We start from the raw sequence: 26331 nt of genomic DNA, 5'->3' as shown, positions 1-26331 counted from the left end.
ATGAACTTACCAAAGAAAAGAACAAAGAAAATCCCAATACAAACAGATTTCTGAAAGTAATATAATAATATTATTCCAAGATCAATAAAAGGATGAACAACAAATGAAATATATGTAAATGCATCAGTACTTATTGATCTATCTGTAAAACTATGTCTGTCTGTTCATCTGACCGTTAATATATTTTTGCATTACAAATGCCGTATATTTTTACCATGCTAAAAATAGATTTTTAAAATTTTATTTTATAAAAAAAACTGATTTCCTTCCTATTTTCTATCTATCTATCTTATAATATATTATATTTAATAGACATATTTGTGTATAATCTAACTACATATCTCACTATCAATTACCTAGATGAGTTAAGATCAACAAATTGTAGATTAGAAAGGCCGACAGCTGTAATCATACCAAACATAACTGTAAAGATTCCTCCGACAATAGGGTTAGGTATCGTCAGAAAAAAGGCACCTCAAAAAAGAAATTTTTATAGTGAAATTAAAATGTAGAATAGCTCGGGGACATAGGGAACTATAAATACAAACTTGTATGACACAAAAACTTTGGCTATTTGTATTCCATATATATAAAGTATTTTGAAATTACTAAAAAAATATGCCTACCAAATTTGCTGAAGAGTCCAAAGAAAATCATGACCAAACCAGCCATTTGGATCACTCGCCTACTTCCAACCTGTTATAAAAACAAGGATGACTATATTCATAAGTGCGAAGCTCTGAAACAGTTGGACAAACACACATAAACATTTGTAAAGATAATGTATACGTTTAAACAAAATTGTAAGTAAATTTGTTGCAAACTTGCTAGATACAGCATACTGTTTAAGGACATACATTTTTAGGCCTTAATTGTGGAGAAGCTTCGAAAACAGTAAAAGTGTCTGACTATTACGTCAGAAAAAATTAACAATTAACCAATAAGAGGCCGCTATATATTTTACCATTGTGAATACTGGCTTCTCATTGGTTAATTGTAAATTTTTTCTGATGTCATAGTCAGACACTTTTACTGTTTTCAGAAGCTTCTCTTACAACATTATACTATGTTGTCCTAGGAACAAGATTCCAAAAATCATATGAATAGGATAATTATATGTCATCAAAATTGTTGTCAAAAAAGTAAAAAATCAACATGCTTAAAAGAGACGTATGGACATTCTGTTAACGATTATAGAGTTGCTATGCTACCTAAAATATGTTTTGTACTTTTAAGTTTGTAGCAGATTGAGATATGAGTGAAACCGCCTTATTTACAGCTATGGATGAAAGATAAACGTACATACAATTAGTTATATTTAATTTTTATTTTGAAGTTAGTTTACCTTAGTGACTCCAATAGCTCCAACATTTTCACTATAACTTGTTGTTCCATTTCCTAAAAATAAATAGTTTTTTGATAATTACTGAAACTGTTAGGCATAATTTTTACAGCGTAGCATCTACACAGGCATAATCAGAGACCTAAATTTATTTTCAATATATTCTATCAAATTTTGCTCGGTTATGCTGCGATACCTTTGAACAATCTCGTCCATGTTAAATTAAATCAGATTTGAAGTTCATTTAGTAAATAGAATTATTATTTTAAATATTCTCTATTTGACCTTGTGATTTATGATTAAATTTACACTTAAATTCAAAATACTAAACAAGGAGATATGTGTCCATAGGAAAAGCAGCAATAACAAGTAAAATTAGAAAATTACAGTTATATGTTTTAGAATTAAAATTATTTAAATAGGCAAATAATTTAAATACCTACATTAAAACTAAATAACAATATGGATTTGGTAAATAAATCACTAATTAGGACATTTTCATTCGTTCAATCCTGACCGAGAATTAATCATGTTTCAAAAGTACTTTAGATTACTAAAATACTTTTTGTTTTTTACTTTTAGTAGATAATTTTTTTTTTAAATAGTTGTAAAATTTTAGTAGAATCCACATGTTAAAAAAGTTACAAAATCGGACACTGAATCATTCCCCCATCCATTTTTAAATTAATGTGTCCAATTCCATAACTTAATTGAATAAAAGTTATATTGTGATGGACGTACGGACAGACGCTGGTAGTAAAGTAGCTACATTTTACTGACAAAATAGAAAATACTTCACTTGTAAAATTTAAATTGTGAATAAAATATAGAGTTCGCCAGCTGCACTATTTTATTCGCAGTTGCTTCAATATAAATAAAATCAATCCACTACCAAAACGGAACCTTATACAAAGCCGTTAATTGTAGTTTCAACCAACTGCACTCCGCAAGGGTTAGGGTTAGGGGAAAAAAACTACAATACCTCCTTTGATTTTTTTTTTTTGAATAAGGGGGAGAGGGTTTATAGTGCTTTAAGGTTCCATATGCACTTTGAGGAGAAGCACCCAAAAAAGTGGCTGCTGATCCCCAATAGAATAAGATTTAAAAGATGAAATAGAAAGCTTCAAATGTAAAATGTACAGTAATAGATAGGCATAAAATAAAGTATATGATGTATATGAAAATGGCAGATAAAATATTCTAAAAACAAAAAGTTCCAACAATCCTTACCAAACTTGGAATCCTCGAATTGACGTAAAACTTCTTTAAAATTTTAAAGGGCCTGTTTCATAAGGAAATAATCATATAAGACAGACGTTCAGACTTTAATTATTGTATATTCTTAATAAAAATTAGTTTTAAAAAAGAAAATGATTAAATAATTATTTCTAATAAGAAATAGCTAGGATAACACCTACCAACCTCCGTACATAAAATCTGCTAAACAAATTTAATTGTCAAAAAAATATAATAGTAAAGATTAATTAAGCCATAAAGTCAACAATATAAACTATTGCAATTTTATTTTAATGAAATGCTGCTAATTTTCATAGGTGGAAGACATTGGACACCTTTATATAAATATGTCAGATGTGGGCTGCAATATTAATATTAATTATCCTTTTAATTAACTAAATTTCTTATCCTTTTCCTACAGGGTCATTAACCGTCTATGTACATTTTTGTTGCAAACAGCTGCGGCTGTGGATTGTTGCAGTTCATTGTTCAGTATTAAGTAGATAGTATGGCGGCTGTGGCTGCAGATTGTGTAGAGGCAGTGCAACATACTTCTTTTTTCGAATGGAACAAATGAAATTGTTTTGCTGCGGCTTCAATTATATAAAAATTGCGACGTTGGAAGTAGATTTCCAAACAATGAATAGCTGATACAGCTGCGGCTAACGAACACTGCTATTAATAATAAAATCTTTTTAATCATTTTTCTCCAATATAAAACCTACACGTGTTTCATAATGTTTCCTTTCCAAAAATAATTAAGAACCTTTCATGGTACTTCAAGAATCTACAATATGAAGGAGAACAATATCGGCTCAGCAGATAGCGAGATCATACGCTTTAGACAAACACCTACTTAGACATTCTATTATCTTTTTATAAGAACATTAAAAGTGTCAAGAATTGACATGGTTGTTAATTTTACCGTGTATAGTATAAGATAAGAAGGTTATAAAAGATCAAAGATAAAATGTGTTGGCATCCCCTACCATGTTCTACAAGTTTCTACTTTACAAACTTTAAGTGTTACATATATCGTCAGTGCAGTTCTCATAACCACCCACCACCCCCTCAATTATACCCAGTAATCTAAAACGCAAGTAAAAACTACAAGGGCAAAAAATTTCTTAAGTAATGCTTTTAAAAGATAGATTGCTCATGCTCATTGGTTTTAAAAATATTTTTATGTGGTATATTTTAGTAAATAAAGCAATTAATGATATTTATCAAAAGAACTATGTAAATATAAATAGAATATAAAATTGAAATTGACTTTGGTCATTTTTTTTTGAAACTGCTAACCGCTAAACCGATATGGTTACCCTTTAAAGCGAAGCTGCTTATTAGGTCATCAAATGTTACTTTAAAACTTATACAGGAAAGAATAGTTACACCCTGTGAAAATAATTCACCCCAAGGAAATAGTTATTTATCGTATCGTATTATAAACGGCTTTCCGCGGATATAGAATGTACAATTATAGGATTAAAACTAGTTTTTTTAGCCCCGTGGTGCCGAAGGCACCGGCTAAAAAAACTAGTTTTAATCTTATGATTGTACATTTCTATATTCGTGAAAAAACTGGATATAATACGATGCTAGACATAGTTTTTTCGTATTCATGAGAACCGGTTCCTATCCACCGGATTCGAATGAATACGAGAATAGTTATTTCTCGTATCGTATTATAAACGGCTTTCCGCGGATATAGAATGTACAATTATAAGATTAAAACTAGTTTTTTTAGCCGGTGCCTTCGGCACCACGGGGCTAAAAAAACTAGTTTTAATCTTATGATTGTACATTTCTATATTCGTAGAAAACTGGATATAATACGATGCTAGACATAGTTTTTTCGTATTCATGAGAACCGGTTCTTATCCACCGGATTCGAATGAATACGAGAAAAAAAATTATTGCATTTTTTTCTTCTTCAACCAAAAAAATGAAAATGGAACGTCGACCTTCTCTCCTTCCGTACCTCTTAGGTGCCGCAAGGGTCGAATTCGTCAGTAAAATATAAGGCAGTTACGTCATCGTAGTCTCCTTGGCGATATATGTAGCACATCCTCGAAGTTTGTAGACCAGACACCAACACAAACTAAATTTATTGGTGTACATTCATAGCCGCATAGTATCACATCCAAACACAGTTATGTTATTTGCAATCCGGAAGGAAGATAGTGCTTCTTATTTATACTAAAAGCTTCGCTTCTAGCATCAAGGAACTATGTATTCGAAGGAGTAAGGAAAGTAGGAAAGTAGAAAAATAGCCTAAAACCAAACTAAGATATAAATATTCTAAAACTATCCAGTGACCTATATGAAGCTTCCACTAAATGAAGAAATCAATTTGTTCAGTAGTTATAGAAATCATAAGCTACAGACAAAAAACCTTACTACTTTATATAATACTTACTATTTATATCATAGGAGAATGCAATAGGAGTATATAATAATTTAATAGCATAATACTGTGTGGAAGTGAATATATACCTCTAAATTTATTGGCGTTTCTATTGCAAATTCTTACTGCAACTAACCACTTCATTTCTGATACAGATAGATAGATGCGGGTATAGATTATTGTCTTTTAGAAGTGTTAATGCAACTACTATAGTCAATTTTTATTTTATTCGCAAAATGCATAAATAGATAATTGTGTTTTGAGTATGTTAAGCCAACTAAAAGCTTTACTTGTTACCTTCACTTATATTTGAAGTAATAATTGCACTGATAAATTGACTTAAATCCAATATACATATGAATATTTACTTAATGAATATCTGTGTTTTTAAATTGATAATAATTATGACATTTCTTCACTTTCATCAGATATAGTCAGATACATGCATAGTTATCTTTAAATCAAAAAAACTACCCCCTTTTATCAGATAGAGTTACTGTTTTTTTGATGAAATTATTCTCTTACATTTTCGCTCTTCCGATAAACACTGAAGCATTGAATGGGCATTGACTGTAAATAATACTGAGACCCAAAGTTTTATAAACATGCCCTAATTAATTAATTACCCAAAAAACTATGGGTATTTTTATTAAATCGTAATTGGTTGGTTGAGTGAAATAACAGTGACCAAATTTTTCCTACAGAAGGGTTAATTTTGTGTATTAGCAATGGGAATGTATATATATCTTACGTCAATTGTCCTATCCCTTAAGATCCCTGCTTTACTCTGAGCAAAGGATCGAAACTTTGTGTCTACAATCAAATCCTTGATACTTTGGTATCAGACAACCTGTTAAATGTTTGGTATGATATTAATATCCTTAGATAAAAGTATCAGGATATTTTAATCCCCTCGACTCAATCTCTCTACCTTCCCTCACTTGCCCCTAAAGGCTTTTAGAGGCGTAGCCGCAAGTACCAATGTAAAATTATATAATAATATTATACATTATAAGATAAAGATTTGGATAGGATATAGATTGGTTTTGGTAAGAAGTTATCTTTACATAAAAATATTAAGTTATTTATATTGAATTCTAAATCAACATGTTTAAAATATGTAAGCAATTTTAACTTGAATAAAAAGAAATTTTGTCGATATATATCATTGCAGCAATAAGTCAGCCGAATGCTTCAAAGTTCAACAGTTCATCCAAAATGTGCGGTCACTCAACTTTTTTTATTATCAATTTGTCGACCATTCTTGATTCTGAATCTTAGGAAAAAATGCATTCAAACTTTTTTACAAGGTATTTTTCACTACAATTTTACTTCAAGTAAAATTTTAATGCTTTATTAGGCTACATCTACATTAGGTAGTAGGGGTAGGATATTAACATAAAATAAAAACTTTAATCTAAAAATTGAATACCATCAGGACAGCAATCCGTTCACAGGTTAGATATGTATATTAATTGACAAACAAAAACAAACAAACAATAAACTTTTTACTACTCGGGAACCTTTTGACAAATCGGTCTTTAATTTTCAGGAAATTTTATTAAACATCCTTGGTTAAAAAAGGAAGCTAAAACACCGGGAGTCTGTCATTTAGGCTTTAGAGAGAAAGATGTAAACATAATAAACAACAAGATTTACTTATAAAGTAGCAGCGCAACATTGGAAACGTTTTACTTACCAGTTCCCCATAACCCAGCTAAGACACATCCAAAGCCCTCAGTACCAATGCCTCTGCAGAAAAAATATTAAAATTATAGAAACAATTTCTCTTTTCAGTTTTTGTTATCAATAATGAAAAGAATATATTTCAAATTAAAACTGGTTTTAATCTTAAATTTTTTTATTTCAACAGCTGTAGAAAGATGTCTGTAATACGTTGCGATACATAATTATTATAATCTTTTTTTAATACCCTATTAACCTGTAAATAATTTAGTCATAATTAAGTAGATTTCAATAGGAGTATCAAAAAGATTTATATACCTGTTGATAGCATGAACAGGAGGCTTAGGTGCACCAGCCAGCCTTGCACAAGCATAATAATCCCCTACACTCTCCACAGCTGAAGCTAGGACACCTGCCATCATACCGAAAACTCCTGCAGCTGATACTGTAGGTACTCCCCATTGAACTATAAACAAGTAATATAGCAGTAAATATGTAGGACACCTGACATCATATTCTAGCTACTAATACTGTAGGTACTCTCCATTGAACTATAAACAAATAATATAGTAGTAGAGATGTAGGACACCTGTCATCATATTCTAGCTACAAATACTGTAGGTACTCGCCACTGAACTATAAACAAGTACTATAGTAGTAAATATGTAGAACACCTGACATCATATTCTAGCTACAAATACTGTAGGTACTCCCCATTGAACTATAAACAAGTAATATAGCAGTAAATATGTAGGACACCTGACATCATACTCTAGCTACTAATACTGTAGGTACTCTCCATTGAACTATAAACATGTACTATAATAGTAAATATGTAGGACACCTGACATCATACTCTAGCTACTAATACTGTAGGTACTCTCCATTTAACTATAAACATGTACTATAATAGTAGAGATGTAGGACACCTGACATCATACTCTTGCTACTGATACTGTAGGTAGTCCCCACTGAACAATAAACAAGTACTATTTTAGTAAAGATGTAGGACACCTGACATCATACTCTAGCTTCTGATACTGTAGGTACTCCCCACTGAAATATAAACAAGTACTATAATAGTAAAGATGTAGGACACATGCCATCATGCTCTAACTGTCCCGCTGAACTATAAACAGGTACTATTTTAGTAAAGATGTAGGACACCTGACATCATATTCTAGCTACTGATACTGTAGGTACTCAACACTGAACTATAAACAAGTAATACAATAGTAAGATGTAGGACACCTGACATTATACTCTAGCTACTGATACTGTAAGTACTCAACACTGAACTATAAACATGAACTATAAAAGAAAATAAAAAGGACACCTGACATCATACTTTTGAAACTGATACTGGAGGTACACCCCATTGAACTATAAACATGAACTATAGAAGCAAATATGTAGGACACCTGACATCATACTCTAGCTACTGATAAAGTAGGTACTTCCAACTGAACTGTAAACATATACTATAGAAGTAAATATGTAGGACACCTGACATCATACTCTAGCTTCTGATACTGTAGGTACTCAACACTGAACTATAAACAAGAACAATAGAAGTAAATATGTAGGACACCTGACATCATACTCTAGCTACTAATACTGTAGGTACTCAACACTGAACTATAAACAAGAACAATAGAAGTAAATATGTAGGACACCTGACATCATACTCTAGCTACTGATAAAGTAGGTACTTCCAACTGAACTGTAAACATATACTATAGAAGTAAATATGTAGGACACCTAACATCATACTCTAGCTACTAATACTGTAGGTACTCAACACTGAACTATAAACAAGAACAATAGAAGTAAATATGTAGGACACCTGACATCATACTCTAGCTACTGATAAAGTAGGTACCTTCAACTGAACTGTAAACATATACTATAGAAGTAAATATTTAGGACACCTGTCATCATACTCTAGAAACTGATATTGTAGGTACTCAAAATGAACAAAAATATAGAAAAACTTTGATTAAAAAAATTCCATCAATATTTTATTTTGTTAGTATATATTCTTTAAAGTTAAACACACAAAGTACAAATTGTGTAGGGGAAAAAACAAGGCTTTAATCAAAAACTTTCCTCTATCCTAAAACATATTTTTAGTAATGAAGCTACTCTTCAATAATTTAGTAAGTTAGTTAATCTTTCTAGCGAAATCACAAATATTAACTTTTTTTGAAGGATTTCCAAAATTTTTAATTATCTTTGAATAGTCAAATATCTATATGGAAATATGGGCAAATTGTTTCTGCAATAGTTATGGACATAATTGCCCTTGTATTATCAATATATGCATCGTTTTTATGCAGGCATAAGCATTAGACTTTAGCAAATATAAATAGCTGAGAAAAAGAAAATAAGGATGTGAAAGAGTGAAAGAGAGAGAGAGAGAGAGAGAGAGAGAGAGAGAGAGAGAGAGAGAGAGAGAGAGAGAGAGAGAGAGAGAGAGAGAGAGAGAGAGAGAGAGAGAGAGAGAGAGAGAGAGAGAGAGAGAGATAGAGAGAGAGAGCAAGAGAGAGAAAAAGGAAAAATTGATGAAGATGAAGTTGTTAACGTTCGCCTGCAAAAAAAATTGGGCATAACTTCCCCCTGAAACAAAATAGGAATTTTGACTTGATTATATCGAAGTCCTGATTAGTAATACATTAGCTAATCAACATAAAATTTGCTCTAAAGATTTTATTGAAGTATTTTTTTAATTAACTTTTAAAAGGCTAAATCTCCCCATGGTTGTGTCGGGTGAAAACAGTTTGGCTAAACTGTGTGCCCAACTAATTTCAAGTTTCAAACTATATCCGGGCAAAAAAATAAAGTTGCACTAATCCATCTCACACTAAGCTCCTGGACAATTAAAGATGAAGCTAAACTCACACTAAGCTTTTGGACAGAAAAGTTTAGACTGCACTAATCCACCTCATACTAAATCCCTAGACAAGTAAAGTTAAAGCTGCACTGCTCCTGGACAAATAAAGTTAAAGCTGTTCTAATCCACCTCACACTGAAGTTCTGAACAAATAAAGTTGAAGCTGCACCAATCAATATCACAATATAATTCTGGATAAATTAAGTTAAAGCCAACTCGCATAGAGCCTCTGCAGTAATCTGCACTAAATCACCCATAAATGTACTATTAGTTTTTCTAATATTTTAAGACAAAAAGATTACTTTTTTAACTTTTAATTTCTCTCAATTTTTTCAAGAATAGTCATTGCCTTTTTACAGTTTGGACAACAATATATCATTATACAGGGTGTTTCAATAGAAACGTTTTTTTTAAAATCTTAATTATGCATAGAAAGTAAAAACATTATATAAAATGCTTTATATATATGGAAAACCTATTCTGGGACATTTATGTTTCAAAAATTTAAAAATTATTTTTTCAACAAACTATGCCTTAAAAACCGGTTTTTCCAAAGTCCTTATTTTTGAAGATTTACAGATTTAAAGATTGTGGAAAAAATGTTCACATTTTTAAAATTCAAATTGCGCGGCTTGTATTAATAGTAGAAAAACGTTATGCATATCGTTGGAATTGTCATAAACTCTATTTTTTGGAAATATAAGTGCCATTTTTGTGCTATTTGTAGTTTAGGAGCTACGTGATAAAATGTTCCAACTTACTTAAAACTTTTCAACCTTTCTCACAATTTTCAACGTAGCTCCTAAACTACAAATAGCACAAAAATGGCACTTATATTTTCAAAAAATAGAGTTTATGACAATTCTAACGATATGCATGGCGTTTTTCTACTATTAATACAAGCCGCGCAATTTGAATTTTAAAAATGTGAACATTTTTTCCACAACCTGAAATCCCTAAATCTTCAAAAATAAGGCCCTTGGAAAAACCGGTTTTTAAGGCATGATTTATTGAAAAAATTATTTTCAAATATTTGAAACATAAATGTCCCAAAATAGGTTTTCCAAATATATAAAGCATTTTATATAATTGTTATATTTTCTATGCATAATTAAGATTTGAAAAAAAACGTTTCTATTGAAACACCCTGTATATTATATATGTATTTTTAAATATACTTTGATTAATTTGCAAAAATAATATAATAAGTATTCATATATGTATAAGACTTGAATCTCAAAATAAGGTTTAAACATTAGTTATGTCCAGAGAATTCAAGAAAATGCCCACTTCATGTTAAAACCAAGCTAAAGTTTATTACGTTTACACCAGGGCTCGGCAGCCCGGAGCCATACACCCGTAAGCCTCAGGGAAATCAACCTTCTACAATTTTTTAAAAAATTGGCTGGCAGTTTAAAATTGACCTAAATATGGCAGCTCCTATTTTAACTTTTTTCAAATCATCCAAACAGGTTTGAATTTGTGGCTGAGTCACTGTTGCTGCCGCCGAGCCCTAGTTTAAACCTTTAATTTAGTAATTAAATAAAATAAGAACAGGAATGTTATATGGTTTTGATTCCAGATTTATGAGCCTTTGTCAACAAAATATGATTGATTTTATGATGTTTATTTTCTTTTCAGTGATATTTTTCATAAAAAAAAATGTTTATTTAAACAAGGTTTTATTCAGAATTGCCTATGATTAGTCAAAATGCTATTTATACAATTAAAAGTCTGTAAAATTAGAGAAACACTCTCTAATTCTAATTTTGTTTCTTAGGTTTGGTACAGAAAGGTTTGTATAAGGATAAATGATAACAACACACAGATAGTAAACTAGAATCACAAGTGTTCATACAAAACATAGAAAGAAACTTTGGGGTACAGTAATATAATCAATTATCTGTCATAAAATCAATGAAACTTTAAAGATCGGATGTATAAGAGAAAAAATAATATGGTATTTATTTTGTTGGACTATTTAATCCTCATAATAAAGTAACAGGATGTCTTTGTGTCTGTTTTACCGAATGATCTCGCTAACCGATAGACAGATATTGTTCTCCTTTACAAGTAACTTGGATCAGATCCCGGGAAGATTTATAGTTATTTTGGGGGAGGGTACCACCACCCGTCTAATAGAAATCGCCTAAAACTTTCTTTAGGTAGCTGAGTGAAGGATTGACCTGCTAATGAGCGAATGCACTTTTTTATGTGTGTTAAAACAAAATTTTAATTTTCAGGTTTATTGAAGAAACGGTATAATACTACCGCAGTACTGTGTTTAGCTTTTTATAAAAGGGTGCATTGTGTGGGTGTGTGTTAGTGTATGTGTGTGTGTGTTTTAAGATGAAAATAGATATATATGTTGATTATATTTATGTTGGTTTTGTATCAGTACTTGCAAGATCTTACTTGTGTTTCTAATTATATTTTCAAGGACTAAAAACCAGTGCTCGTCAGCCGCACATCAGAAATCTTAAACCACAACAATGACAAACCGCCAAATATTTTGTATTGCCAAACGTGTTTTAATGATATAATTATACTATTCATCTGATTTTTGGAATAATGATTCCTACGGCAGCGAGGACGAATATTTAAAGCAAGTCATCGCAATAATCAAATCCTAAAAATGAAAATATGTCCTTAATTATTCTGCAACAAAGGGAGAGGTAGGTTGTGCTAAAATTCCGTAAAGGTGAGAGTTTCTTATTAAAAAGAACTATAGACAATTTTTTTTTCTTCAAAGTTAACATAAATTTTTATCGTTTTACAACTGTTTTTAACTTAAAACTCACAACCTTTACGGAATTTTAGCACAACCTACCTCTCCCTTTGTATTTAATTTTGTTTAAAAACAAATAAATGTTATGCTGATTAAGTTCTGGTACTCCACAACAAATATTATTCGTTGGTTCTCCCTTCGGATTTCAGAGCTTCGCTTTTATGGATTGTGTCATCCTTGTTTAAAAATAAGTAAACTTTAAATTGTTATCAAAGTATTAATGTTTAGCAATATTAGGCAATTTGAGACACTTTGAACTTTACAAAACGTTTGACATCATAAAATGCAATTTGAAAATTCGTGCTTAAATCAACTTAAATTAATTGACTCTTTTTATTCCATCATTTTATAATTTTAATTATTTAAAATAAAGACAAACTATAGAAGAATTAGAACCAATAAGGGACCTCCGAAAGATTTTTTTTCAAATGGGGAGAGATAACCCTCACCTAAACTTTTAAAAATCGATTAAGAAAGCACGCCTCAGACTTACAAGAAGCTTCCAATAAAATAAAAGCCAAAGCAGTTCAGCGATTAAGGGTATATTTTTGGTAAACAGACACAAATATAGACTTCTTCTTTGTAATGTTTATGTACTAGAAGTTGTTATTTTAAGTAAAAAAATAAAACATAGAAAAACAGAGCGAAAATGTAATTTCCTATAAATTGTTGGCTGGCCTACACTTCCGTATATTATCACACTAGCATTGTGTTTCATAATCACAAAATGTTACAAGCCTTATCAAAAAGTAACAGGATGTTTGAGTGTCTACTCGTTTTGAAAGATTTCAGCTAACCAATTAACCAATATGGGCCTCCTTTATATTGAATCTTCTTAAAGGGTACCTCTAGAAAAAATAAAACCCCCTCTCTTCAAAAAAATTCAATTACATTTTTTTTTCATTGAAATCTAAAATGTGGGTCAGATTCCTCTTCCCCCCTCGTTCCTCAAGGACCCCTCTAGAGACCTCTAAGGGCAATAATATTAGGTTGTGGTGACATATTGATGTCAACGTAATATATATATGCGGAAATAATTGCACATATAAAATGTTATCTAAATTGTCATGGGAGCTATTTAAATTAGAAATCTAGAGAAAACACTGTTTTCGTACTGTCTCACATATATAATATAGTGGTATTCTGAAAAACAAAATAACATTCGATACAGGCATAGATGCATACAGTGTCGTTCACAGGGTTTTGCCAGAGAGGTAGGCTAAGCGCATCCGAAAAAGTCACAGCTACCTTACGATTTTTGACACCCATTAAACCAAAGACAAGGGTAGTGTAGTGTATTAGAAACAATAAGAGGGGTGTTACTTTGTGGGTGCGGTGTAGGGGGGTGGATAAATCCCCTTCTGCACACCTCTGGTCATTTAGAAAAAGAAAATAATTATTTATATTGCTAACAAATTCTATTATGCTATTCAAACAGACAAAATAAAAAGTTTTATTTACTTTATATAGAAATATTTTGCATATTTTGCTTCAGACTTCAAAATTTAAAATTTAAAAATTTTGCCTATATATTGGTTTACCTATATATTCATATAATATGTTATAACTTAGATCAAAGAAGGTTTCATCTTGGAGAAGACTAGACTTCCACACACACCTACACAAACACACACACATACAAACAAGAAGCAACATATGGCCTCAAAAATTAATCTTAATCTTTTATATGAAGCTTTTTATAGCGCCTATAAAAAATGACATCATATGGGCTTACCATTGGTTAATTAAATTGTATACTGGCCTGCCATTGGTGAAACTTTAATCTGTGTATTGGCCTATCATTCGTCATTTGTATAAAATGATGTCTTTTTTTATAGGCACTATAAAGAGTTTCCTTTTAATTTTAGAGCATATCTTTTTCTTGCTATGTTTATCATTTTTTATTTAAACGTTCTCACAATCGTCGGCGTAAAAACTTAAGGGATATTTTATAAGATCCCTAAGTGTTTGCAGATTTTGTTTCTCCTTATTCAATGCTCTTATATAATTTTTGTTAAAAATTTGTAGGGCAGACAAAATACTTGAAGTTTAGACAACATTGAAATTTTTAATTTTCAAGGTGGATGATCTTATGCTAAAATATTTTGGTGTTCAATCAAACTATCAGTTTATTTGGGGGGATCTCGCTAACCAATTAGAAAATGAGGAGAGATTGGAATGGTACCCAAAGTTTAATAACTATGTAATCTTATTCGTGGGCTTAGAAATATAATTTTTATAGTTGGTGCTACACTTATCAACTATTATTTTTTACCTACAGAATAGGTAATTTATCTTATCATGATGTGGAAGTGTATCAATTTATCATCCATTATCTTATCCATGTGTCTGTTTAATTTTTCATTAAAGCTTAATATAGGTACATAGAAAGTTGGTGGAAACATTATGAAAAAGTAAAAAGCTTGATTTGCTATATTTCTTGGACACTTCATGTTTGATCCCAATAGAATATATGAATTTTTAGACAATATATTATACAGTCAATATGTTGATATAAAATAACAAGGATGGCCACATCCAAGTTAGCAATGAAAATAGATATATTCGTGAGTGTTTGTGTCTCTTAAGATCTACATACCAAACTAATGGCAATAGTTTGATTATTTAGATAATGGTCAGGTTTTAGGCTATTTCAACATTTTCCTTATATGCATTTAACATGAAATTTTAAAAATTGTTCGGGCAATTTAAAAAAAAATCCATGTGGCATTTTATAATTATGTTGGTGTGGAAACATATAGAGAAAATAAAAAAGAGGGCAATTTTTTCGCATATTTTCAGTTAAGGTGTGTGTTATTTATTTAAGATTTAGCTCTGTGATAGCTTATCAAGTCTAACTGTTCTTAATTATGGCCATTTCATATGTACTTTACTTTACGGAAAATATGCGATAAAATTTTTTATACATCACACAAATGCTAAAAAGCCACAATAAAAGAAATTATGTGTATTATGTAAGTATCAATATTAACTCGATCTATTAGATGACTGAAGTACAAGGCATGGTTTAGGTTATTTTATCACCTTTTAAATCACATTTGAAAATAACAAACTTGCCAGGAGCAAACCCACTCGTTAATCATAATGTATGGACACTAAAAATTGAAGATCACTTCTCTTCAAATATCTTTAGGCATTTGTGAAATGTTTGCTATATGCATACATGAACGTACATTTTAATATCTACAATAAAGTACACTTTATACAATTTTGCATTTTGGCCGTCCGTTTACGAGATATTAATAAACACATATTTATACTAACAGACAGGTAGACCACCTACCAACAAATTTACAACATGCGTTTTTAAATATAACTTATATGGATAATGGAATCTAAACTAATTTCATATTAACAACAATAGAATGACAGATAGATAGAAAATTAAATAACATATTTAATGTAAATATAATAGATAGTTAAATAGATAGATATATGATTGAAAAGATACTTACATGGATAAGGGAATCTAAACCATACAGAATTATAAACCAAATTCATTTTAGCATCTGTTCGTGCAGAATTCTTTTCCCCTAAAAAAATATAATAATTATTGCTGCTATAATGAGCCAAAACTGCTTGATTAAATCCTATTATACAAAATATGGGTATAGTCCTTTTCACGACATCCCTCCATAAGGAGCGATTCTTCGTATTTTTAAAATGGCTTTTTATAGGTTATTTTAGGTTAGGTTAGGTTATATTGTGTTAGGTGATTGCCCCACAGGGTTAGGTAATTGGCCCCGCAGGGTTAGAGCCCCCCGCAGGGGCTAGAAATAGGAGAAAAGCTACTGTGAAAAATACGAAGAATCGCTCCTTATGGAGGGATGTCGTGAAAAGGACTATACCCCAAAATATTATATATATATAAACACAAGTTATTTTTTTTAACATTTTATTAATGGAAGACAATTGTTTACTACTAAATAGATCATCAGTTCCAATTAAGATATATAAAAAAAGAGTTAAAAAATATATGTCCTTGCATTTGAATCCTGTAAAGAGACTAAATAATAAGCAAGAAGTAAGAAATATGTGTTGAATAATTCTACCCCCTGCAGGTTTTTTTTACAACTCATATCCTGAATGGGCTTGGGGGGATTTGCATCTTCATATGATAAGGGGGAGGTGTTTAAAGGGAATTTTTAAAGAAAAAAAATAGGTCGTATTCTATTAGAGGCAATTACAATTTGATATATATTATATAAAAATTTAAAAATACTGCTTTGGATGTGGATCATGTCTGCCATTAACTAGATGCTAAAGCACTGCCGCTAGTATACATATAAAGCATTAATTTGCAAAAAAAAAATCAAGTAAAATCTTCGTATTGATACCTTCCGTGAACCAATGTGAAACATAACTGGAAACAGGCATAAGACAAAGATACACCTTGTTACTTTAGTATAAGAATAAAAATGAAAGATTACCTATGCTCTCAGTAACAGTTAGAATAGCACACAGACCCCATATCAGTAAAATGGTCAGGAGAATTGGAAATAATTTCAAAATTGGTAAATTCACTCGCTTCCATTTGCCCTAAAAAAATTAACTAGATTAGTTAAATAACCATGGTTATAGGGGTAGGACAACAAGAAGAAATTTTTAAGAGAATCGCAGAGAAGTATACCTTAGGGACAAGGTCATGAAGGATTAGAGCTCCAAAAGATGGAAAAGTTCTTTTAAAAAAGGTAGGATTTTCTGTTAACTGTTTATATTGAGTAAAAGAATTTTTAAAAACCTATTTAGAGGGTTTATCTTAAAAATTATTTTAATTGGGGCATAGCCCTTCCAATCCCCCCCTCCCAATACGTGCTTTCTCAGAAAGAATACGAGATATATAATGATAAACTACAAAGAAAATGAAATAAAATGCCACCATGACATTGTTTTAAATGGTTAGACCGATAGAATAAAGGCAAAGTAGAGAAAATATGCATGATTTAACAAAGATTAGAAAGATATACAGATTTTCGACAAAATTTTCTTTGCCTAAGGCTTACCTATTCCATATAACTATATTAGGCTAAGGGCGTTCTAACTTCTATTCTAGCCCAAAAAATTTTATTCGATTTGATTGAGAGATGATACCTTGCTGTATTTAATTCCAGGAACGTCAACATTCTTGAGATACTGGCTGAAAATTGTCATCGTCAACATAGTCCTGATAAATAAAAAGAAATCAACTAAAGATATTCCCGTCAGTTCGTTAAAAAAACTGATTATGCATATTACCAGAAATTGGATCTTCTCAGCTGCTATGAAAGGTAGATGTCTGATTTTGTGTAGATTACCTGCAGTCTAGAGAGCGCAATCGATCTGCATTCTTTTCTCTTATTATGTTACTACATTGTTACTTTAAGTCTAGTTAGATAGATTACGTTATATTTGGTAAAGCGTAGCCTCGCAGTGTTGGGGACCTGCAGTATATGCCCTGCAGTGTTAGGTCCTCGTACATGTATGGCACAAAGAAATTAATTTTCGATCAATTTCAATTTCTGTGATAAAGCTCAACCAATTCAACATAAAACCTAACCTTGACTAATTCTAAACTTTATAAAAATGATGGTTCCAGTCGTTTACGAAATCTTATGAAAATACAAATATAAATTCTTTGTATTATGTATTTATACTTTGGTATGAAATACATTCAAACTCAGTTCTCTTTAAAGTAATCTCAATTTATAATTTAAAAACTAGTGGTTGCGTGTATAGCATATAGAAGCAGAAGCCTAACCGTCCCAGGATATGTGTAAATTTAGAACTCAATTAATCAGTTCAGCGGTTAAAAAGATCTTAAAAGACATACAAGCAAAACCTTACTATTCTTATAATAATGTAAAAGGACTTTTTTCTGTGTGTGTATACCGAAGAATCTCAATAAACACTGAACCAATATGATTTCTTATTTACAGGGTAGTTTCTATTAGGACCTGGGAAGATTTTTATCTATTTTGGGGAGGGCACCACCACCCTTCCAATAGAAATCGCACCTAGAACAAATGCCTCCCTATTTTTTAAAAAAAAAACTTCAATTGAAATTGAAGGGGGGGAAGCACTACCCCCCCCCCTCTCCCCGAGCTGAAGGTCCCTAAAAGCCTCTAGGGGCGTAGCCGCTAGATTTTTAATAGAATACGCATGCTGTCATTTAAACATAACTTTTTTTTTCATTCAAACTCAATGAAAAAATGTTAAGCAAAAAATGATAATTCCTTTTCCCTAGAGAATACATTTTTCTAGCGCTACAACTCTATGAATAGGATTTTTTTCTTTTGTTCTAAATATGATCCATCTAGCTATCCTTGTATTTATATTAATAAGGTTCATTTTAGTTTGTTCGTTGCCACCATTTCAATTAAGTTTACAATTTTTAAGGCATTGAGATGATTTTTGGCTATTTTGTGCCTTTTCCAGGTCTCCAGGGCTCCATGCTGCAGGAGGCACAAACGTTAGTTTTTTTATTTTATAGTATGGTGTATGTTTGTCTAGTAAGATCCCGTTAACGGCTGTACAGATCGCTGGAAGTTAAGTATAGAAAGGTAAATGTCACTCAAAAATCAGACATGTGACGTCATAAAAATGAGTGATTATCCATCTCTTTTTTAGGGGGTTTCTTTTTAATTCTCCTCTCATCTCCCTCATTTATGTGAGTTTCTCCATTTACATAAAAAGTATAGTTGCCATGCTGTTTTAAACCAACTGTTTCTTGTTTGACAAAAAATTGCATTCACATGTTCGATATTAGAAGGATGAAAAATTAATTTTTCTCTCATCTTCAGATGTATACAAAAAAGTCAGGAAGGGGGGGGGGGTATGGATTTAGAATTATACTGTCCCCATTCCCAAAATAAAATAGGGTAATATTGGTTCTTCATATGGTTGTAGTACAAGCAACAGGGTGCAAACTTTTCTACCAATAATTTAAACTAAAAAAATGGGTAATTATGTTGATCATATGCTGGATTCTGCAATCAAGTTTTCGTTCAATGTCCCATCCCTGGTCATCCTTAGATGTAGAAAAAAGATTATTCATCTTTATATGTTTTTTATTCAGCAAATATTTGGCCTTATGGATATTTTGTGAAAGAAAAGGTTTTCGTACTATTAGGGTCTTTCCGTCAAAAACGGAGAGCGTTGATCGTCAATTTATCAAACTCAAACTTAACATGATGATGCTTAAGAAATTTAGATACAAAATTGCTGGGCTACTTGAAATATATACTTGCAATTGAGCTTTATCCCAGTTGCTTTAATATTATAACTATTGGACATATAGACAAACTAGTTTTAGAGTAGCTTCGCTACTAATTATATACATATACTTACAATAGAGCTATACCCCAATTGCCTTGAGAGTTGAAGGAAGCTGCCTAATTTTACCACATCTATTATAATGTTTCATATAATCAAAATCATTTTTGGTAATTTAAGAAATTAGGTCTTTTAAATCCACCAAGAAATACTAAAGTTGAAGTCAGTGTCTTCAACTAATGGCTGTACTCAAATATCATGAGATACTCATAATTAGCCCTGCTACTTTGAAACCAACAAATCAAAATTCAATTAAAGTACTCAAATTTGTTAAGCAAAGGAATGAAATAATTTTGTTTTAAAACATTAGTTACCAGTGTATTTTACAGTCTAATTTTACCTCCCTACCCGGATGTTATGAACAGGATAAATTTACAGATAAATGTACAAAAACAAGGATGACAACATCCATAAAAGCGAAGCTCTGAAATGGAAGGACAAACAAACATTAACACTTGTAGATTGTCAGAACTGAATTAGCAGAATATTAATGCATCAGTACTAACAATATTGTACGTAAATTTGTTGCAAAACTGCATATAGATGATACTGTTTAAGGACATACTTACATTATTGCGACTTGTTTATAGAGATGCCTCGCTTATAACATTGTACCTTGTTGTAATAGGAATCATTTTTCAAAAATTCAGAAGAATCTGAAAATTTTTAACATACAAAAATTTTTTGTCAAAAAAGTTAAAAATCGACATGTTTAAAATAGACATACGGACATTCTGGTATTGATTATAGAGTTGTTATGCTTTCTAAATTGTACCTAACTTCTACAGGAATCATCATGCAAAGTTTGGAATCGATAAGACAATTCTAACCTGTTTAAATTAACGAAAAGAGCTAACTGTGACGGACGGACGGACGGACCGACCCTAATTATAGAAAAACTTCGCTTTTAAAAAACTAAAGCTAGTATTAGCTTAGCTTACAATATATGAATAGATGTTCCTCGAATAGTGATATTCCAACCATAGAAACTGCAGGGGTAATTGTCAGCGGGGTTATGAACCTAAAATATTGTATAATAAATAAACTGTGCATTTACTTAAAGCTCCTGTTGAGCATTAATAACCAGATTATGGTAAATGTTTTTTTTTTATTTTGTCAATATGTAGCGCAACAATAGTAAGTTTCTAGATTAAATATTCCGATTATAGAAAACATAAGTGTAATCGTCTGTGATGTTATATGCATAAAATATAAATTATTTCTTACTAGATAACCTGTCTTAAATCAAGAAAATTGTTATAAAAGCAGCTTTCCTCAAAGCAGAAATTTTTGTCTCATATGTGACAAACTTCAGATATAAGTACAAAAATCAGGTAAAATGCAACTAGGAAAGGGTGTGTATTGAAATACTAAACCACAGTAAAGAGAATATGCAGAACTAATACTAAATCTTCACATAATTAGTCTATTATTTTATTATTTTCAATTCATAGTATTCATATATCGTAGCTATGATATTCATGAAATAGTGCGAAATAAAAGAGAAATATACTGTGCATTTTATTCTATCTATAGAGGTGGAGGAACTACAGGGTGCGCCACATATCTAGGGACTTTTTTAATACGGCCATAGCGTCAAAACTACTTGACCTATCAGGATGTTTGACCCCACTATAAAAAGCTTAGGTAATGACCTTTTAGCACAAAAAAATCTTTGGGCGAAGATGGGCTCGTACTCCGAGCTGGCCGCGCTTATGTTCAACAAGGCAGATTCGAAGTGCGCCGGTGGTATAATCTGGATTCTCAACTAAAGCCTAATAAATTGGACCTCAGCCCATCTGTAGATGAGCTAGAGTTATGCAACTTGCTGGGGATACTGTTAGATACAAAGTAAGACACTAGAAAAGACTACAGCTCTTTATCTAAAAATGGCTTGGCTTTAGTACTCCGGCAAAGTTAAAACGTGGCAGATTTAGAGATGTCAAAAACGTCAAAAATCGTGTAAAATCGTGAAAATTTCTCGTTTCTCGACGTCAGAGACCTATATGGAACTTAAAACTCATTTTAGACTATAAATTGCGCTGACAACCCTAGATGAATCTTCCTGCCATTTTCAAAAAGGTATAGAACGTCGTTCTAGCTCATCTGTGGTCCAAATAAGAGCCTCCGTGTCAAAGGGTAGCTTGAAAGTTGGGTGAATTTGGATCCTGCGGTTACTCACATTCCTAAGGAAATGGGGCCTCCCAGCAGCCCGATCTTATTTCAATGGACTTTTGGACCTTGGGCTACTTTATCCATGCACCAATAGACGTACCTATACCATAAAGACCTCCCTCATTGCCATTATCAAGGAGAACTTCGCCAGCTTGGACAGTTACATTCTGACCTTGGCCTGCCGGCGGTTGAGGAGGCGGGTAAAGGCGGTGATTGATGCTGGCGGTGATTTTTTTCAATGATCTAATAGTCATATACCTAATTTGCTTCCCAGTTTTTAAAATTTAATAAAATCTTTAAAATTGACGATTTTATGTTTATTTGTTTACAATTTAGAAAAAGTCCCTAGATATGTGGCGCACCCTGTATATTAATGATAAATTTCCTCAAATTATAATTATTTAAATTACCATTAGGTATATGACCACTCCAATCAATTGATATAAGCATATTTAATAACTAAAACACGACTAGTTCAAATTCATAATTTGATAATCTTTAGGAAAAAAGCAAACAGATATCTTGGTATCCAAAGAAAAAGTTGTGGCTGTGTTTTATGTTTGTATGCTAAGATCTAGTAAACGGTCGATTCCCTCCCTCTATATGTTTTTTCAATTAATGATGGGTTTTAGGGGCGAAGTCATTGATGTGCTTAAATATTAAATCTGTGTAAATGATAATTTTCCTTTATGCATTTTGGTTATGTAGTGCAACCAAAAAGTATTCCTTCACATTAGCAAAACAAATAAGAAAAAATCTTTATAGTACAATTTGTAACATATGAAAAAAAAGTCAAGAGCTCTCATCAATCAATGGATGATATCTTCACTCAGCCTAGAAATAACCCCAAAACTGAAAGCAGAGGGCAAAGAATTGTTGTAATAAGCTAAAACCTATGTTACTATATTTTTTTGTATAGACACTAAACAAGATGAACTTATGTTTAAAAACCACAACCTATGTACCGTACTTTACATGTTGACAAGTACATGCATGTTCATAAGTTATAACAGGCAATTCTACATATGTCCGATTATGTGTGATACATATTTTGACCACATGGATGTTTTCTTAAGTTAATCAAATATTTAATTGGGTTTATTTACTAAAATGATTTTTGTGTATGTTAAGTATGTAGAAGGATTGTCATCCCCCTGACATCAAGAAAACAACCCCTTGTTGTCTGTATTACACCCCTCTCAATTTTGGTTTAAGAATAAAAAAAAGAGGGGCGACAAAATTTTCCCGACAACCAGTGTCACGCAACTGATCATATACGACGTAAAATAAACACAAATCTTCGTAGGCTAGAAATTTTCTTAGTTAGACAGCTAATTGTGTGTGATTAACTATCTAGGGTGGTAGATCTATTTTCTTTACCTTAGAATACTACCAATAAGACCAGAAAATCCGAGGAACATTTGTAGAATAGCAGATACTGCAATTGCACCCTAAAATTATAAAAAATCACATTTTTTTCGTATTTCCGTTAATAATCTTATAACTAAGGAATGTCCGCCTGCTCAGTTATTTATGCATGTTAGAAACGTCCCTTGGAATACAAACTTTCCATTATATTTCTTTTAACACTAAGGTAGACTTTTCGTTTTAAATGTTTATACCCGAGACAATCAGACACAATGTAATGCATTTAATAGTCAATATATATTGAGCATCCTATATTTTAGCAATTTTATTTCTTACTTTTAAAAAATGTTCTCTTTCTTTAAGTGTTAGAATTAGTTTTTCCTATTGTATTGATTGTTGAGCCCCGCTTTTATGGATGCTGGATCATTTAAAACAATGAAAAAAAAATATCGCTCCTGCTATACTTAATTTCTAAAAATTTTAGATTACAAATAAATAAACTAATAAAACAGTTGACTTAAAAAAAACTTTGCTTTTTACAACTACTATTTATAATTCCCACTGATTAATTATAAAATATGCATGGAGCTTAAAGGATAAGACAATAGATGACAAGTTTGTGTACATATATCGCCTAAGACAATAGAAAAGATGACTACTTCTGTAGATAAAAATAATTGAATAAAAAGTTTTTTTTTGTTAGAACTGTCCCATCAGGATTTAACAATGAGTGCCCAGAGATTTTAGGCCAGCACATGAGCGATCATTGTTATAAGCTTTGGGTACAAGTATGATTTACAGTCAAATTTCCCCTCCCTGCCTGGAAGTATATATGTGTATCTATTAATTTAAATATGATTAATTACCTATTTCTCCACACAAACACCTATTATTAAAATAATCAAGAAAAAAGTACGTGAATAGTATATTTTGAACACAGCTAAAAATTATTTAAATTTTTTTTTAGCAGCGAAGCTTCTTTTTAAAATTTTCATTGTATTTGTTTATTTTTTTCTCAATATGATTCTATTCTAATTAAAATCAACTGAATAGTAACTGTTTGAACTATTGATAACAAGCGAATGCTCTGTACTTAAATATGGAGCTAATCCTATAATATAAAGTATTAAGTTTTTTGTCTGTAGCTTAAAAATTCAATAACTACTGGACTAATCGATTTATCCTTTTTTTGTTTTTAGGCTATTTCAGTTTTAGATTTAAGCCATGGAATTGGCGCGACCTTGATTATTGCGCAACTAAAAATATTCAACTTGGTACCATGATCGACAAATCGACGCACTTAATATATTGTTAAACTTTATTTGATGCTCTTTTCTAAGAGATATCTTCTTCAAAAAAATATTTACAGTCTATCTTAATAGCAGATACACAAATCACATTTGCCACAGAATGTAATGGACGGATAGGCGAACAAAAAGAGAAACATAGATTAGCTTAACTACAACAAAAAAAAACATATTTACTTAATATTCTATTAACATTAATTAACTGAACCTTATAAATTAGGCTTATTGTTAGGGAAAAATGGATAATATCCCATGGCTTGCAAGTGAACCCCTTACCCAAAACAAATTAATTGCGTAGAGGGGGGAGGGGGGGTCAATGTATTAAATAAAAGGATTTGTTGCAGTACACGGTAATATGTTTAATGGATTGATTATATCAAAAAATCTGCGAAACGGATGAACGTATATGTTTTAACAGCACATTGTTATTTACGGCACGAATTTGTAAAGTTTGGGAGTCATTATAATTTATACCCAAATGTCACCTATCTACTTGATAATTTTCAAAAATAGAAAGAAAGAAACAAATAACTACCATCCCTTCCCCAACTCTAGCGTATCGTAATATATTTTTTTTAGTAAGGTATTTATGCTCAACAAGTCACCTTAGGGGATCTTAAGGACTAATCTTTTAGTAATAAAGAATTCACATTTTGTTCTATCATAATAATGAAACAATAACTTTGGTATTTGTTGATATAGTAACAGCATAATAGTTAAACAGGATGGATAAAAAATCAACCTAAAAGAACATATCTGCATGAAATGTTTTACAGGGATTTAGGCATAGGAATATGGTCGATAAAGAATCTTTTCTTTTATAGTCTTTTTATATATGAAATTTTGATAATGTTTTTGAGGAAAAAAATGTAAATTAATTAAACCATCAATTCCACACCTCACCCCCAAACCCTCTTCTCCCAGGAGGTTTGGTGAGAGGGAGTAAAAAGTTGACTTTGATTAATATCTCTGGTCTATATGGCTATGTTGGACCAGGCTTTAAAAAATCATGGACAATTAAGTCTACAAGTAGCGGGACGGGGAAAAAAGATTATTTCGAAAATATATATTGAGGGAGGTGATATTGAAATTCAAATTATACTCTTCCCCAAAGTAAATATACACGCTCTTTTATTCGTGGAATTAAAACTTTGGGGAATTTATATTTTTTTTTAGATATTCATTGTCCAAATTTTGTCTTCCACAATTTTTATATAAAGAAAGGGGTACCTACTTTTGTAAAAAAAAAACACAAACAGACAAACACCATGTTACTTTAATATTAGGATTAACAACTGTACTTCTTAAATGCTTTGTGCTCTTTAGATAATTTTGCTTTTAAGAAGAAAGAATAACAATTACAATTGTATAAAAATTAATCTTTACTTCATATTGTTTACTTTTAGATAAACCATAAGATTGTGTTTTAAGATTATTATAAAGAACAGGGTTATAGTCCTTTTCGTAACATCGCACCTTATGGGGCGATTCTTCGTGTTTTTCAAAGTAGCTTTTCTCCTATTTCTAGCCCCTGCAAGGGCTCTAATCCTGTGGGACCAATTACCTAACCCTGTGGGACAATCACCTAACCCAATATAACCTAACCTAACTTAAAATAACCTATAAAAAGCCATTTTAAAAATACGACGAATCGCCACTTATAGGGCGGTGTTACGAAAGGGACTATTCCCAATTCCTAAGCAGTCTAGAGACAAGGAAGCTAATACACTAACTAAAAGATGCTTAAATATAACAACTAATTCACTTATTATCCCTAGTAGTTTTTAAATCTGACAA

At 31.3% G+C, this 26331-nt stretch overlaps 1 protein-coding gene across 1 annotated transcript in view; it reads right to left on the bottom strand.

Moving 5' to 3' along the window:
* The window catches only part of LOC145311907 (solute carrier family 23 member 2), an 89744-nt gene that overhangs the window by 9219 nt on the left and 54194 nt on the right, over positions 1-26331 (bottom strand). The window contains exons 9-20 of the mRNA XM_080150946.1: positions 23240-23310; positions 20647-20705; positions 19700-19745; positions 17465-17537; positions 16804-16912; positions 15829-15906; positions 6990-7137; positions 6685-6737; positions 1346-1398; positions 627-696; positions 357-474; positions 11-50 (exon numbers count right to left, since the gene is read on the bottom strand). Coding sequence (XP_080007072.1) covers positions 11-50; positions 357-474; positions 627-696; positions 1346-1398; positions 6685-6737; positions 6990-7137; positions 15829-15906; positions 16804-16912; positions 17465-17537; positions 19700-19745; positions 20647-20705; positions 23240-23310 — 918 coding nt within the window. The remainder of the gene's footprint in view (positions 1-10; positions 51-356; positions 475-626; positions 697-1345; positions 1399-6684; positions 6738-6989; positions 7138-15828; positions 15907-16803; positions 16913-17464; positions 17538-19699; positions 19746-20646; positions 20706-23239; positions 23311-26331) is intronic.

This window comes from Acartia tonsa, chromosome 2 (assembly GCF_053477335.1).
Source record: "Acartia tonsa isolate MP-2025a chromosome 2, ASM5347733v1, whole genome shotgun sequence".
Classification (NCBI taxonomy): domain Eukaryota; kingdom Metazoa; phylum Arthropoda; class Copepoda; order Calanoida; family Acartiidae; genus Acartia; species Acartia tonsa.
Note: the sequence above shows the minus strand (reverse complement) of the source record. Positions and strands in the feature narration are given on the sequence as shown.